The 17,440-nt window shown below is 34.6% G+C and overlaps 1 protein-coding gene across 1 annotated transcript in view; it reads right to left on the bottom strand.

Moving 5' to 3' along the window:
- The window catches only part of MALRD1 (MAM and LDL receptor class A domain containing 1), a 236,253-nt gene that overhangs the window by 111,814 nt on the left and 106,999 nt on the right, over positions 1–17,440 (bottom strand). The window contains exons 26-27 of the mRNA XM_031503816.2: positions 4,896–5,141; positions 3,118–3,275 (exon numbers count right to left, since the gene is read on the bottom strand). Coding sequence (XP_031359676.2) covers positions 3,118–3,275; positions 4,896–5,141 — 404 coding nt within the window. The remainder of the gene's footprint in view (positions 1–3,117; positions 3,276–4,895; positions 5,142–17,440) is intronic.

Genomic DNA, 17,440 nt, shown 5'->3' with positions numbered 1-17,440 from the left:
GGTTAGATTGATGGTTAGGTTAGGTTAGGTTACCAGCTAGGTTAAGTTAGATTGCTGGTTAGGTTAGGTTAAGTTAGATTTCTGGTTAGGTTAGGTTGCTGATTTGGTTAGGTTAGGCTGCTGCTGCCACAGTATAAAGGGGGCCTGGCTTTATTTGCCATGCACTCGTCAGGAATTCTTGTTTTCCTGAATGTCCTCATGTCTTTGCTGATTTTTAACCGGATGGAATTAACTAAATATCTGGGTAAGGTCCACTGGAACTTCCTAATGAGATCCTGTGTGTATTGGCCTTGTTATTGTCAGCAGAGAGAGTTACTAATGACAGGTTTCACCTTCCTTATTCATCTGCATATTTTTTTTTGGATGCTTGTTTCAAATCTTTGAAAGAATTCTCCCCTAACTGTACTAGATCCTAAATTATCTTCTTAAATTAAATTAAAATGTCTATATGCAAAAGCAATTGACATTGATACCATGAAAATTATTTTCAACAAATGTTTTTATCCTTTGTTGCTGATTTCCTTCTGCTTCTATTTTTTTATTGCAGGGACAATTTAAGTGGTGGTAGAAAGTTTATTTTAGATCAACAGAATAATGAAATGTATTATCCCTTTCACCTAATAAGTCTTGCTTGTTTAAAAACACACAGTTTCTTCTGACTCATAAAAACCTGAATGTTGATGAGGTGCCCCAACATCAACACTAAAACAGGCACAGTGAACATGCTGCACCTGAACTTTGAAATTTCTCCTACAATGGATGATATTCTCTTACAGATGCCACAGTCAAGATTAGAATGTCTCCAAATCTCACTGGAAAAAGTTTTGATTAGTTATACCCAGATCTCTTTGGGGAATATTCTGTTTGCTTTTGCACTGCTATCAAATCTTTGTAATTTGAATTCAGATGGGTGGTGAGCTGGCTATTTCAGTCTTCATAAGTAGCTGCACTGTGGATATCTTTTGTTTACATAAATGTCGAAGGGGTCAATTTCAAGAATACTATATGTTTGCAGCTACTTCAACAGCCCATCACTTGGACTGGATTATTATTATTCCATATACAGATGGTTTTCTTCAAAGAATATATAGTACAATTTCAAGAGAAAAAAACCCAAAATTCCATTAGGAAAACGTATTGATTTTCTCCAGCTGCAAAGTTTAACAAGAGGTTCTGCTTGACTGTAGTACCTTTTTATGATATTTTAGTTTTATTTCTAGTTGTTGTTTATGTAAATAACATTTTAGCAGTGTGATATATAATATTCTTAGACTTCCTGAAAGTGGCCAAGCAATGCATATTTAAGACAAGATATTGGTACATACTAAGATTTTTTATTATTTTTTTTATTATTTTTTTATGAACTATGATTTTTTTTTAAATGGCTTTTTACCTTTGCTTACCATTTTTGTTCCACTGTGGTAATTCTGGAAGAAGAGAATTTTTGTCTTCATTCTGCCTCATCTTATTTTTCTTCCCTGTTCCATTTTATATAGTCTCCACTCTCAGTTACTCTCAGTTAAACTTTGAATGGATGGAATAACTTCAGCCAGACACAGTTTACTAAGTTTTTAAACTTGAGATGGTAATTACCTTCCCAGATCATCTCATCATCTTTCATTTTCAGCTAATCACTACCTAGAGATCTGATTTCACTGACATTAGCTTTATTTTAAATCAAGGGATACTCAATCTGGATGGAAGTATTGCAGTTTGAACCAGCAGGAGAAGCTTCAGTATGACTTTCCATGACTATGTATTGTTTAATTTGATTACATTCCCACAGACACTGCTAAATAAGAACTCCAATTAAAATGTGGACTTATGGGTCCTTACAACAGCATAACAGGCAAAGTTAAATCAATCTGCAAAAATCCCAGGTACAATGATAGAATAATTTTTTTCCTCCTTTACAAATTTGAACCTTTCTGGGAAAAAGAGCTGTATAAAAACATCTTAGTAACTATAGGGTTACTTTATGAGTGATTTGTTGTTATTTGTAGGTGTTTGGACTAAATAATAAAAAAAATCTTCTGATGCCTGTCAAAGGGTTCATTTTTTTTTATATTTCAGGCAGACATATTTCAGGTTGTATCTCTAGGTACTAAAATCTATTGAAGTATTTTATCCTCCAGGCTTTTAAATTATTTTATATGTTATTCAGAATATTGGGGAAATAATTTTAAGTAATTTGTTTTCAAGGAAAAAAATATAATTTATCATTTAAAGTTAAGTCAGCCAACAAATGCATTGGAAATAAAACAGAAACTTTAATGCAGTTCACCAAGACATTATTAGAGATATTGCAGGAAGGGAAGTTAACAGACACATGGCAAATAAATTGCAGCATGATTTATACTTGAATAACCAGAAGAGATGCACAGATACAAGTAAGCACAAACATATATTTGGCCACTGTGTCTGAAGAACGTCAATTATTAATTTCTACATAAGAATTAATTTTTAGTCTGAACCATATTATCATTTTTAAAAAGTATTTACAAGCATTTAAGCCTTAATAATGAACAGCAAAGGAACAGCCAATTTTTTACAAATGTCTCAGTTTTCATTTGCAAATGAATAGACAGTATTTTTAAATAACATTTTTGGTCATCTCATATTTAGTGAAGAAAAAATATTTCTAAATAAAATTGATTATACTCTGCACCCTTTTATATAAAGATATTTAATGCAGTCATATTTTTCCATTTTATTCTCACTTTGTACATGTTGGTAATTTTTTTTATTGTGTCATCCCATCAGAACAATAGGGCTGTTTACTGATAAATACCAATAAGGATGTCAGCAAAATAGGAAAATAGCTTCACATGGAAAAAAATCAAAGAGAAAGGTACTATATCTGAAGAGGGGAAGATAAAAAGAGGATTTGAAAAGATTTTCTTTGGCTTTTCAGATGGCTTCTCTTGGAAGAGAAATGCTAAAAGCATTTTTAAGAGACTGGAGTAATAAAAAACAGCACAGAAGCAGGAGGTGTGTGGGAGCTCTCCCAGTCTGTCAGCTAAACAACAGAATGTCACAGAGCTGGGACACTCTGCAGTAGCACGAACACCCTTACAGGTATAAAATACTCAAAAGAAAATGATTTTTTTTTTTTACCTTAATCAGAACCTGAATATGTCCCATGGCTTTTGATGACTTGAAGTACCAGAAGCTCATCACACAAGTCCCACTTGATTCTTTCCATATGGAACTCTTCACATGGGCTTTTTCATTTATTAGGCTCATTGCAGTGGCCTCAAGATATAGGAAATGTCCTGAAATTAAATGATGTATTACTGAAAAAATGTTTTACATTTTCAAACTAGATTCCAAAACTCAGTAAAGTAAGTGCAGAGGCATATGAAGAACATTTCCCTCATAAGTCTCATACTAGTCAATCTCAGCTCAGGAGAAAAAATGACCTGTTCCCATTCCCTGTGCACTTATTATATCAGGAATCAACTGGTGGTAACAGTTTAAGATTTGGATGGACTTGTGTAGAAGCCTGGGAACTCTTCCATGTTTTCTGGCTGCCTTGATTACGTATCCCTGCTGAACTGCAGTAGTTGCAGTTCTGACAATACATCACATAATAGCCACAACATGCTAAATTTCAGGATAAAGTCTCTTGAAAGGTAATCTTCAAAACAGCAAGTCATGCTATATAAAAACTTGTGAAACAGGAAAAAAAAATATGCATGTATAAATCACTAGGTATCCCTAATGGTTCATATTACCTTTGGTCATTTTTACTCTGTTTGAATATTAATGAATATATAAATTATTTAGTCAGATGAAATTGCAAAATTAGATGCCTGGAGTTAATATTTTTCAGCACTGATATGGTCCTTGAGTCTTCCATCTTTATTTTTAATCAGAAGCATAAAAAATTCTCCCAAGTTTTCAAATTCATTTTCTTCTTTTGTACAAATAAGAAGTGTGTATTTGACATAAACATAAACGTATTATAAATAGCACAAAAATTATAACTGCACATCTACTAATGTTTGTATATGAATTCAGCAAAAAAAAAATTACTTCACTAGATAATGCAGAAGCGAATGGTCTCATGCTAAGTTGGACACTGCCCTGGCTCAAATACAACCATAGATGTTTGCCATGGTGTTATGGGGTAAGAAATCTACTTTTTTCTCTCAGGTCAAGCATGTATTTAAAAAAATATTATAGTGGTGTATTTGTGATAATACTTTAAAAATATATATTACTGACAATGCAAATTAATTTTTTTCCTACATATTTTGAAGTTTATTGGGTTTTGTCCTTCAGCAGTTTGTGCAAACATTCAGTGACTGCTATCATACCTTTGTGCAACTCAGTTTAAGGTCAGTTCTGAGCTCAGCTTTAGTAACATCTTTGTCTGAGCTATAGGACCTTTAAAAGCAAAGTATGAAGGCACAGAGCTTGTAGCAAGAGCAAGAGCAGATAACTCAGTGCTTTGGCCAAAACAAATCAGGACATGCACTAACAAAGGAGATTTGTTTTTTAAAATTTACTTATTTTATCTAAAATTAAAGTATGAATAGTCACTAGGGGAAATTGTAAGCTTCCTGAAAATGACCTCAAGTTCCGGAGGAATGGGACCCAGTGGATCTCAGAGCTGAGATAACTCACCTTTGCAAATTGCAGCCAGACCAAATGCCTCTCTCCAGACAAATATCAAATTATCTTGCCTGACTCATATGAGAAACAACTAAGATTTAATTTTCCTAAATTAAAATTATTGTACAATTGTAGTTAATATTTTTATATTGTAAGACATCTAATTCATTAAAAATGACACCCTGATTAGAAATTTTAGAGCTCCCCTGCTGCCCGTGGAGATATGAGACATTTCATGAAGACAATTATCCCTTACTTGTGAACTAACAACATACCAGTTCTATTTCCAAGCGTGTGGTCCCTGGGAGGTCTGAGACTTTGAGGCGAGCTGACCCCCAGCACCCAGTGGAAATTGTCAGCCAGGGAATTCTGCCAGCCACATCTGCCATTCTCAAAGGTGCAGGAAGTCCCGCATTCACTCTCGTCTGTATTATCCCCACAGTTGTCTTCAAAATCACAGCTTTGTTCTGGTCTGTAACACTTGCCATTCTGGCACTGCCTATGGCCATGTGAGCAGGAGCCTGAAAAGAGAAGAATGAGGGTGTCCTGGTGAATCACAGTGCCGTGCATCCCAGCAAGGTTACTGGAAGGTTACATTTCAGAAAGCTTAATATTTAGGAGGAGGAGGGTGGTCCAGAGCAGTTTTATTAAAAGCCTTTGGTTCCCCTGAAGTACCAATCCATTATCAGTTTATTTCTTTTGTATTTTGTCAAGTGATTGCCTAAATAAATGACTGTTTCCCTTGTAAAGCCTCAGAGGGCAAGCTCCAGCCAGGCATTCCATCACTAACAAAGCTTTTGAGTCTGACTTAATTGCTGGCATTCTCCTTTCATGTGGTGTTGGATTAAATCATTTTATCTAAGCTGCAAAGTTGAGCCTACTTTAGGAGCCCTAATTTGGAAGGAAAAACTTTTCTGTTTCAACTACAGAGGTTTGCCTTTTAATGGATTTTTTTATATGTTCAGTAAGTTGATGGTGTCTTTTTTGTGCAATCTTCCTGCCATTATTGAGGGATAATTCTACTATTGGACAGCCTAAGGATTGTAGGACTCAGACACAGGATCTATTTCCAAGTTTCATGTTTTCATTTCAGATCAGTTTCTGCAGGACTCTGAAAAAAATGTAGCAGCTTTAGCACAATCTGTAATCAAGAAGTGAAACACAACATTCTGAAATTGACCCCTTCCCATTTACTTTGTATATTCTGCTGTGTCGGAAAGAAATGAACAATAATAATTTTACTTAAAAATAGGAATATGAATATATGAGCTATGTAGATGTCTAAAAGTTGCAGCAGTACAGGGAGAATCAGAGTTAATTGATACTGAAAGTCACATGATGCTAGAAACTTGTTTCCATTACCACTGTATTAATTTAAAACAGCTAAATTACATTACCATAAGGCTGGATTTTATCAAGAGGTCTGAAAAACAGATTTATTAGTAAAGAGAGGATAAGAGACAACAGACTCTAAATTGCAAATACTCCAAAGTGAAAAAACATTGTTAGAACCCTTTGCTGTAATTTTTTGCTAAAGTGAAAACAAGTCACTTTATTTCTAGATATCAGCTAAAGAAAAGAACTGTTAACCTCTCCTCTTCAAGTTAAAATCCTCCTAATGCAATTCTTATTAACATAAATTTAAAATACAAATACATATTGGAATATGATAGAAATATTTCCAGGGAAATTATTAATTTTTAATTACTGATTTCTTAGCAACATAAAAATATGTACCAGTTTTGCTCTAAAAGACTGTGTATTATCTGGCTTTTAACAATTGCTCAGAGAAAGGAGGAAAAATTCCTGATCAAAAAGAAGCAAGTAAGAATAAAAATCTGATACTGACTTTGAAAGTCAGGAAAAATGGGTAATATCTGACCAGAAGAAAAACACTTGTCTGAAGTTCACAGCTAAAGATTTTTAAAAGCATCAGTGGGATTTTTATTAGTACACAATTTCTGAAAATGGTCCTGGTCAAAGGGATGGTGCGATAGCAGTGATGACCCAGTCTGTGTCCATCAGAATCTTCTATCAATCTTCTTCAGAATTTCAGTCATCTGTGTTGTATCCCAAATGGTGAAGAGATTTATTACAAAATTGCTGCCTAATTTAAGTGACATATATATTTTAGCAACTAGTTATTATAATGCTACCTTTCTTTTAACTGATTACAGTAAGAATTTAACATTTTTTTTGTCAGCAAACTAGGAATTTAAATTTCAGGATCAGTTCATGCCTTAAAATATTTTCCCTTGCAGTTCAATGATCAATAATTTCAATAACTATTGAATTTTGAGGTCCCTTTGTAGCATTGTTTCCAATTTCAGGTTAAAAAAAAAAAAAAAAAAAAAAAAAAAAAAAGCAGAGTTGAAAAGTGGAAGTCTTTGTTTTCTCAGGAAAAACAAAAAAGTCCGTCTTGAATCCTGGCATGAATGAATCTTTCCAAGCATGTGTAATGAATGATATTACACTGCCTGAGTCTGTAACGTGACTTGCTTCTGGATGTACTTCCATAGTATAGCTTCTCTTTAAATGACATTTCTAAGGCTTTAAAACTGTAGGGGAAAAAAAAACTTCACCAAACAAACAAACTTCCCTCCCCCCAGAAAACAACTCCAAACCTACATGAAAAGGAATTTTCATTTCATTTCTTTCTTGCCTACTTTTTCTTAATCTCAGTTGTTCAAACACTCTGTTTTATAGATTCCTGTGTATGAGAGAGGTATTTAATTGAGAGAAACTTCTCCTTAACAAGGCTCAGTAAACCTTTTCTCCAATCAGTGTTTCTTGAAGATTATTTGTGGGTAGATTTTTATCCTATGTGGTAACTGCATAGATACACTAGGCTGCAGTAGAGCCTTAGGGGCTGTTAGAACCCCTTTCAGATAAATATATTTTATCTTATCATTATATGTATCCTTCAGATAAATAACCTTTGAATTGAGGAGGATTTCTACAACAGAGGAAAACAGCTGCACCAGCTGTTCATATCCTCTTGTTCATATACCCTGAGCAAAATCAACAGGTAAAACATTTATATTTTTAAACATGTTTTATGAGAAGGACTAATCTCCTTATTTTATAAGGGTGTTTTTCTTAAATGTATTCTGAAAAAAAAAAAGAATTGTACCTGCGAACATCAAGAGAGAAAATAATTTTTTCTTGAGGACAACCTGTCTTCTTGTTGAAAGCTGAGGCAAAGAAGGTCTCAAGTACTCAGCCTTTTCCTCATCTTTTCCTCATATCCCCCCCTGCATCCAATAAGGAATGGAAGTTTTTATTGCCACTCATTTTGCTATTAATGTATTTATAAAAATATTTTTATTATCCTTTCCAGAAGTGGCCAGATTATGTTCTAATTGTGATTATTTGAAAGTTGTTAAATTTAATAAGTTGTTAATCTTCTTAAACTTATTATATTTAATAGCATCAACATGGATGTTTTCCAAACCAAAACCAAATCAAATGAATGAGATAGCTTACAATTATTGGAATAACCCATCAATAGGTGTGAAAATCTAGAGCTGCTTCAAAATATTTTCAAATTATTTTATTTACATTCACATGGTTAGATATATACCTTCTTCTAAACAAAAACTAGACCTCCTGTAGAACCATAGTCTGGTACAGAGGCCAGAGTAATTAATCAGCAGACTAAGAGTGTCACATCCCAGGGATAGGGGCTCTCTGGATAATTTAGATCTCTGAGTTTTTCCCTGTAAAAATTACTCCATTATCCTTCTTGCTCTGAGTTGACATTACCGTATGACTGAAATTTATGTGTCCTTAAAAAAATAATTTGTTAACAAGAACATCTTTCCTCTAGTATCTCACCACTATAGCCCAAGGACAAAGAGAAAATTCTTTCATCACTGTTGGTGATGCATGGTAATACTGACTTGTCAAGGCAGGAATGTGAAAAATGCATCTCATTTCAAAAACAAAGATTTAGAAATTAAGAGAATTTTTAAAGACTTTCAGATGTTGGGGTGTTAGGGAAAAAAAGATTTAAAAAGTATTATAGTATATCAGCTTTTTTTTTTTTTTTAAGGAAAAGGGCTTTATTTTCTCGAATTGAGTGCAAACATTTGGTTTTGTAAGACTTGCAAGTACTTTGACATATTGATTTGCATTCTGAACAAGTGAAAGTTAGAAAAACAACAGCTTGAGTTCATTTGCAAAAGGGACTTTTAGAAGAAACACTTAACTGTCTAAGTTACTGCCACAACAAAGAGCAGATGAAAGCTCCAACAACCAAAACTTTCTCAATCAATTTCTTATATTGACCATTCCCACACAAAAACACTAGAGAATTCTTTTGCAGTGATCAGATCTGGTAATATTCAACCTCAGAACTAAAAAGAACCAAAAACATTAACAGCAAACTTGGATATTGCTGTTCAATATTATTGTCTCTGTCCATGACAGAGCACTGAAGAATCTTTGATTTGTTTGTTGGTACTTTGTTATTAGAAAAGTATTGATTTTTATCAGTCACTCAATACTCTTTAAGACATAGCCAATCTGTGACACATTCAATGGGTCATAACCTGGTGCTTTCCATTATTTAAGGTTGCGAGAAATTCTGACCTCAAGGGAAGAGGGGCTACTCAGTGCCTCTTTATACAGAGTTTACTGCATATACTATATGCAGGGCAATGCTAAAATCAGTATTATAAAGATTAAAAGATTCAGTTTCAATTGCTTAGATGCATGTGAATGTGCATTCACAAGAAATGAAAATAATAAGTTTTGATTAGAGAAGGAGGCACCTTAACTACCCCACTCTTACAGTGCTGGCATACTATCTTCAGTAATAGAAATAGTGCATACTTTCCATGTTTCTTGATAAATTCTACACCTATTTATTCTATAAAACATGCTAGTAGGGCAACTTGAAAGGAAATTTTTAGTTACTCTCTTTGGGTGTTAAATCTTCATATTGAGTAAGAAAAGACCTAGGAGACCTAGGCCTAGATTCATTGAAAGATACATTGCAATAGCATTGACTGGTTTTCTTCTTGCCAGAAAACTGAAATAAGATATACAGTCCATGTTAATATTGTTATTCCAGTGCTAATCAGGTGGTCTATGTCTCCAACATAAAGAAAACGACAAGCAAGGAAAACTGTTGTATCAGGACACACACTTAACGGGAACTGCGATACATCAGTTCTTTTACAGTCTTCTCTTTCCAAAGCCATGTTGAAATTTATAACCTGTCTTCTTGAGAGTGGACAAAGAAATACTAAGAGAAAAGGAATTTACATCTAGTTTTAAAGAAAAGCTTTTCCAGAAAAAACAATATTCCTCATATGCATCTACTACAGTGAAAAAGACTAAATACTAACTAAAATGAAGAGCTTAACTCTCACTTCTGAGTTTACTCTTAGCAAAAATCCAAACTAAAATTATATTGAACAAAATTTTGGGTTGCTACATTCTGGCTCAAATAAATGAAATTTAAATCTATTTACTGCCTGAGTTCCTTAGTAAAGACATAGGAAGAGAAACATTCCCTAGGTATCAGATCCACAATCCTAAAAATATGTAAAAAATTTGCTGCACGTCCTTTAGAAGTATACCTTGAAGCTTATGTAAAATGCTGAATAACTATAGACTGACATCTTGCCTGGAGCAGATCAACATAAGACTTTTTATGAGACTGGACTGGTGCGTAACTGGTGACATCTCTACCTTAGAGCCCAAAATGCTTTAGTTGTGACCTCTGCATTTCCTGGTGCCAAGAGCAGGCTCTGGTCAGTGGTTTCACTGGCTGCATTTCTGATGGGAGAAAAGTCTGGAGACTGGATCTAAAGTATGGCTTGAAGTTAAGCAGATACCCATAAAACAGAACAACCTGAGCTTGAGAAATGGGTTGCACAAACTCTGGATAGTTGAGGTATGTCAGAAGGGAATTTCTACACAGAGAGCAATGAAAAGTTGGTTAAACAGTGAGCTAAAGGCATTTTATAATGTTATAACTGAATAAGGGGGGGAGATCTTCACTGGCTGCAGTGGAATATGTGATTGTTCCATACTCCACCATACCCAAAGCTGCTGCCCAAAGCATAGAGTGAAAGGTGAAGCTTGCAGAGCAGAGATAAATCACCTTTGTACAACTTGCCAGAGCTGCTCAGTAAATGTGATAGGTGGAGAGCATTTCCCTCAAATCCTACTCAGAGCCTGACCAACCAGCTCTAAATTAGAGTCACAGCCCTGACTCTGAGACCAGAGGATGCTGTCCTGGCCAGATTTAACCTTGGTGAGAGAGGACATGGAGTCCCAGAAACTGAGAAACATTGGTTCCAGAACTGAAAGTATGGAAAAAAGTATGTTGAGAAACCTTTCTCTGGCAAATAAAGCCATGTAAAAACACACAGAATAAGTGGTAAAAATTCTTTCTATTATATGTCCACAAGACCTCAGATGTTTTCCAGAAAATGGCATTTTCTTCAGCATGTTAGACACTATGAGGTGGCCCAGTCACATCCTTAATTTGACATATAACTGTTCAATATTCAAAGGGGAAGGTAACAAAAAGTACATCTATTATCAGCTGGGGATCTTTACTATTTATGAATGTCAACCTTTTCCCTTAAATCAGTAGCAATATTCAACAATACAAATGTGGACAACAAAGGAAATTGTTCTGGAGAATTGTCACTTGTCTACAGATGGGATTAAAGTGAGAAAGATCTGCAAAAAACATAATTTGTTCAGAATTTGTATGCTAAATTACAACACTTAAACACAGCTATATTAATACTCTGCAGACATATGTGAGTAAGGGTCAGGTGCAGGAGAAACTAAAACTTCCCAAAACCGATTAAATTGAATGTCATGACCCCTATGAGTCCTCATCTGTCATTACTCAGGAACAAATTTCAGGATTACTGTATTTACCACTTTCACCTGAAGAGCACATGATGATTAAAAGATCTCATTGATGTCTTGAACAGCCTTCTGCACACATTTAAGCCTCCACTGAAGAGGTGAACAGGAAAATGAAAAATGCCTTATGCTTGATGGAGGAGAAAGATACCAACAATCTCCTTAATCACACAGTATTTTGTAGAAATGTAGTTTCAAATATGTTCAGCTTTTCCCTTCTTCTGAGCTACATGTTTTTTCTCAGACACTTAAAGAAAAAGACTAACACTTTACCTATAAAGTCAGCAAAAGTGCTTTAAGGTGAGGTTCTGAAAGCAACAATAATACTCTTGGCGCTTTTATGCTGCAATATTGTTACACTGTCTCCTAGAGCCATTAAAAAATTCTGTTCCTTATCTTTTTTCCAGCCAGGGTGAACAATTAAGATAATTTTTTTTATTCTTCTCATTTAATGTAAATCCAGTCCTGTGCAGTTATTTATTCCTGAAAGCATTAATAACTTTATTAACTGCACCGCCATTCAACACATGTTCACATTTACCAGCACTCTTTGAGGTAAGCAAGTAGTATCACATCTGCTTAGCAGTGAATGAACATGGAAAGCATGGCTAGAAAAACAACCCTGATGAAATTGCTTGATGCCACTTCTCAGGATTTCCACAGCGCTTACCATGTAAGCCCTGCCATTCAGCTTTCCTCTGCTTAGAAAGAAAGCTAAGGGAAATACAGAGAGAAGTACCAACACTCTGAACCACCTCCCCCCCCCCCCCCAAAAAAAAAAATACTACCTAAAACCCTCATATTTACCTAGCCCAAACCTTCATCTCTAAGTCCAATAGAAGCCAAGAAGTTTCTTACACAATCATCTTTTGAAGCTTTAACAAATTTCTTGTTCTACTGATTGTCATCAGAGTGCATCTCATGAGCAAAGTGGATATTGTTGACAGGAGAACTGCCAAAACCTCAACTCTGGACCTGAGGAGAGCAGACCTCAGGCTGCTCATGGAATTAGTTATTAAGGTTGCCTGGGAAACTGTTTATGCAAGTGCTGGGGTCCATAAGTGCTGGTCACTTTTTAAACATCATCTCCTAATAAAGGCACAGAGACAATTCCCAAATGTCAGAAATCAAGCAGGTGAAGCAGAAAGCCATCTTGGTTGGACAGGACTCTTCCCTTGGGAAAAGGGTAAAAAGAAGGTGTATAGCCAGCAGCAGGGAGGGCAGGTGACATGGGAAAAAAACAGAAATGCTGCTTTCCACTGTGGGGAAAAAAATGGTGTGGCAAAAGCTCAGCTGAGCAGAGTTGTGGGGGGACAATAAAAAAGAGTTTTTTCAAATATATTAATGGCAATTGACCCACTACAGGATGAGGATGTTCTCACAAACAGGGACAGAGACAAGGCAGAGGTGCTTAACACATTCATTACCTCTTGTGTTCAACTTGGATGATGGACCAATGGGCAGATCTGACTTTTGAGCAAAAAATTATTGCAGTCATTCCATAGGCAGGAATGCTTAATAAATTTTGACAGTTAACAGTTTTTAAACCTCTAATTTGCATATTAACTTTGTTTCTCCTAACTCTAAACAGAATTCAGGCACATATTGGAATAGTTAAGTACTTTGTGAAAGCCAAAATAGCATTTTATCCTGAAGTAATATTCTGTTGAAAAATTTGAGAACAAAAAATATCAGAGATTGAAAATGAAGCTGTGCAGTGAGTTGCCTGAATCACAAAGTATAAACTGAACTTTCAAATAAAGTTTACAAACATCTTGTTCAAAATAATGTTTTTCTTTATCTACGGTACATCATACTGAAAACATAAATTCCTAAATAGTAATGTTAAATGCAGTCCAAAGTGACGATTGATAAGCATGTACTTAAAAATTATTTTAGTTAGATCTTGTTTCATACAGTTAGAGAAGGAGAATAAAGAACCACAGTAGTCTTCAGTCTTAACCACATGTAGAAATTTTGTTCCACGATGTCTAGAAAATTCAAATGCCCAGCAAAGGTGTACTGCACTGAAGATAAAATAGTACTAGATTCTGTGAAATTTAATTTTTTTTTTTCAGATCGCTTTTGCTGCTGCATGACTTAATAGTAGAAACATCCTATATTTCTAAGACTCCTCTGTACTGTGATATCATTTCTCTACTTTTAGATGTGTGAGAAAAAGAAAAGTCATTACAGACAAGCAAGAGCAACTTTTTATCTAGTTCTTGGAATGCAGAGCAGAGTTAGAGCTTTCATGTTCTCAGTTTACCCAAGGAAAGGCCAGCTCTGAATCTGGAATATGCAACACATAGAGAAATGTCTCATAATGAGAGCTAATAATGATAGTAGCACTGGTGGTCCTGAGAAAGCTCAGATTTTACTTAGTTCTCCCAGTAGAGACAAAATAAAAGAGAAGAGCTCTTTAAGAGGGTTCTTCTTTATAAATTTGTATCAGAAATTTCTCTTACAATTTTTGGAGCAGTTTGGTTACTAAAGCTATCCCCAGATCCCAACTACTCATTGCCAAAAGGAATTAACAGCTCATACTATGAATGTAGATATAAATACCTGCCCTCACCTGCTGCTCAGAGACTCTCATCAAACTGCAAGCACTGAAATTCTTTTCTCCTGACCTTGTACTTATTTGGATGCCTGGTCTGGAACGCCTTTCTCAGAAACAAGTCTGTGGAGACCCAAGAGCTAAAGAAAGTTTTGAAGATGTTAAACAATTTTGTGGAACAGAAAAACAAGGACTGACAATGTCCTACCTCCAAGGACCTTAGATGACATTAATCATGTTCTGAGATGACATTAATCACACTCTGTCAGCCAGTTTGCAGAGTTGTAATCAGTTATGGGCCCAATTCAAGCTCTCCTCACATCTACCTTCTGATCCAAAGAATTTGTGGGCTTTAATTTCACTACTATGTCTGACAATAACTAGGGGAAAAATATTGTTTCTTTGACATAAAATTATAATAAAGTATGGGAAATGTTTTCAAATTATGTGTACTTTACTGTATGTACAAATCCTGTAGTTGTTTAGGAATTTAAATGTATCCTAAATCCCCACAGAATAGTGGAAATATATTTTTAACTCCCTTAAAATTACAACCCAGTCTACATTTTTGCCATTATTTTCCAAATTAGACCAGTAAAAAAATGTGATTTTCTTTGTTTAGTTTAGTAAATGGGCCCATTGCTTTCAAACCATTATACAATCTGGTAAGGTTAAAGCTTGAAATAAAAGGAGATTAGAGTCCAAGGTACAAACAAGCAAAAAGAATCAGAAGAAACTATGGAATTAAACAGGTGGTGCAAGATATTTCCAGTTAAATTGATAAAGTACAGTGATAAAGTACAGTCTGTGTAAAGGTACACAGATTTGGAATTTAATTGGAGAAAACTCAATTGAATTAGAAATTTCACTACCAAAATCTGAGCTATATATTTTCTCCTTCACAGTCAATAAAAAGGATAATTTTCATAATAACAGGTGGACAATTTATGTAGAAATTGAATTCAAGTAAACTGTAGTTATTCTACATCATATTCAAATGTAGTAGCTGGATACCAAGCTCCTAAACTAATCTCCTAAACCAATCCACATATTCTACAATATTTCCACCATTTATCTGAAAAACATGGAAGGAATTGTATAATGCACCAGAAAGAAGAGAAAAAAAAATAAACATATAGATTTTTTGGTTTTAAAATACCATAATGATAAACATTTTGTATTGTTGTATAATGAAAATGAAAGTTGTCTCTTGAGTGGAACTTCATTCTAGATATATCTGAGAATATGTTGCTGTTCAGGCACCAATGAATAAAAAACTTCACAATCTGCTGTATGTAATTAAGGCAACTACAAAGACAGATTCAATCTTTTAAAGGAAATGTTGAGTCCTCTTTATATGCTTGTTTTTGTTTGGGGTCCTTGTTTAGTTGGTTGATTGGGTTTTGCTAAGCTCTTGTTGCTGTTTTGAGGCTAATTGTTTATTTTTGTTTGGTTTCAAGTTTGGTTTTATTTCTTTCTCTTCCCACAACTGGTTTTTAAATGCTTTAGAAATAGTACTTTATTTATTTCACATCCTGTTCTCTCAGTCAATCTCCAATGCTGGCTGTTTCAAATGAAACTATAAATGCTTTGTTATTTGATTAGTTCTGCATAAAGAGATTTTTTTGCCTTTTTTGCACTGAAGCATAAAATTTTATTATTCTTGTAATTATATATTAGTTACAAAAACTGCCAAAGTTATTTCTATTTATGTGCCTGTAAACTTTTATAGATCTAATTACAACTGCAAAAGAGTGATATAAGCAATATCCCTTGGCCTTTAGAGTAGACTCTAGATTTTTGAGCTATATTTCAAACGAAAATATCTTTTGAAATTCTGATTTCTGGTTATTCTATTACTTTGCATGTATTTATTTCAATTACACTGCTGACCAAATTCTATAAATTTTAAAATATTTTTGTGAATTAGAATTTTTTACTAAAATGATTTAAAAATCAGTATGAAACAAAAAGACCCTATCAACTAAAACAAAAAATCCCAAAGAAAGAACAGAGAAACAGCAAGACTGTATTCTTTAACATTTACTTTTAAAAGACATGGGAAGTGCATGAGTGATGAGTTAAGAAAATTTTCCAGTGATATGAAGGTATTCAGGGTGATATAAGCTAGGAATAACTATGAATATTAAGACAAGTTTTTTGTGAAAATGACTATGCACCATACCCAGTGCTAGTTATGAACTAAAAAAACCTTTCTGACATCAGCTGCCATTGCAGGACATTCACTTTCTTATAATCTCTGTAACATCCAGTCCCCATAGCTGCACCGGTTATTTTATACAACTACAATGGAGATAAAAATTAATTGCACCCTGAGTGACTGGCAATGAAATATGATGTTATTGACTTACACAGAATAACTGAGTCCATCCTTCACAGTTTCTGGAATCCTATCACTACCACTCCTGAAGACTGACACAGCACACTTCTGAAACAGTTCCAGGAACACAAAAGCCCAATGTTCAAAAAGATCAAAACAATCAAGGTTTTAGGATTTATCAGGAAAGAGAGAAAAATGAACCATTTTTTTACAGTATCATTCCACTGGTCACTAATTCCCTAAATTCTCTACACAGACCTGATTTTACAATCCTAAAGAATATAGTGGATTTTTTTTTTTTTTTGAAGTCAGAGAAAGTAAAACATAAGGAATACTTTCCATGTAAGAAATAAGTTGAAACTCCTTCAGTATATAATGTCAAAGGATGATTGCATAGAGAACAACAGAGTAGGTGTGTTTGGCTGTTCACCACTTTCAGTAAAAAGAGGGCAAAAACATTCGCTTTCTCTGCAAGTGGCAGAACTGTTCCACTTGTTGCAAAAAATGAGAAGGGGGCTATGCTTCTGAATGTGCTTCTAGGCAAACGAGGCTCTATACAGAAGGCAAATACATTAAGGTTTACTCCATATCTAAAATCACATTTAGTTTGTAAGATCACCTAAAGAGCATATATGAGGAACATTAAGAGGAAGTATCATGTATGTTCAGCATCTCACTGATAGCAGTTGAGAGATCAAGTGAAATGGACCTTGATGTGATTCTCTGTTACTACTCCTGTGTTCTCAAAGTTCTCAAAGACATGTTCCACACTTCAGTAAATTGCTTTTAATTTGCTGAAAGTAATGGTCCTCTCTACAAAACTGAAGGCGGCAGATACCAGTTCCCTAGTCTCTGGAATAACTTTTCTTTATTGTAGCCTGCTAATCTGATCAGGCAGCCCTTGGCACCTGTTGTATTCCCAGGTGAATAGAAGGAAACATGAGCAGAAACTGATGGAGGGATCTGCAATTTTTATAGTCAGTAACAACACTGCAGGAGGGAAGGGATAGAAAGAAGATAGG

Source organism: Lonchura striata, chromosome 1 (assembly GCF_046129695.1).
Source record: "Lonchura striata isolate bLonStr1 chromosome 1, bLonStr1.mat, whole genome shotgun sequence".
Lineage (NCBI taxonomy): Eukaryota > Metazoa > Chordata > Aves > Passeriformes > Estrildidae > Lonchura > Lonchura striata.
The sequence above is the reverse complement of the archived record's forward strand: the minus strand, read 5'-3'. Positions and strand labels throughout refer to the sequence as shown.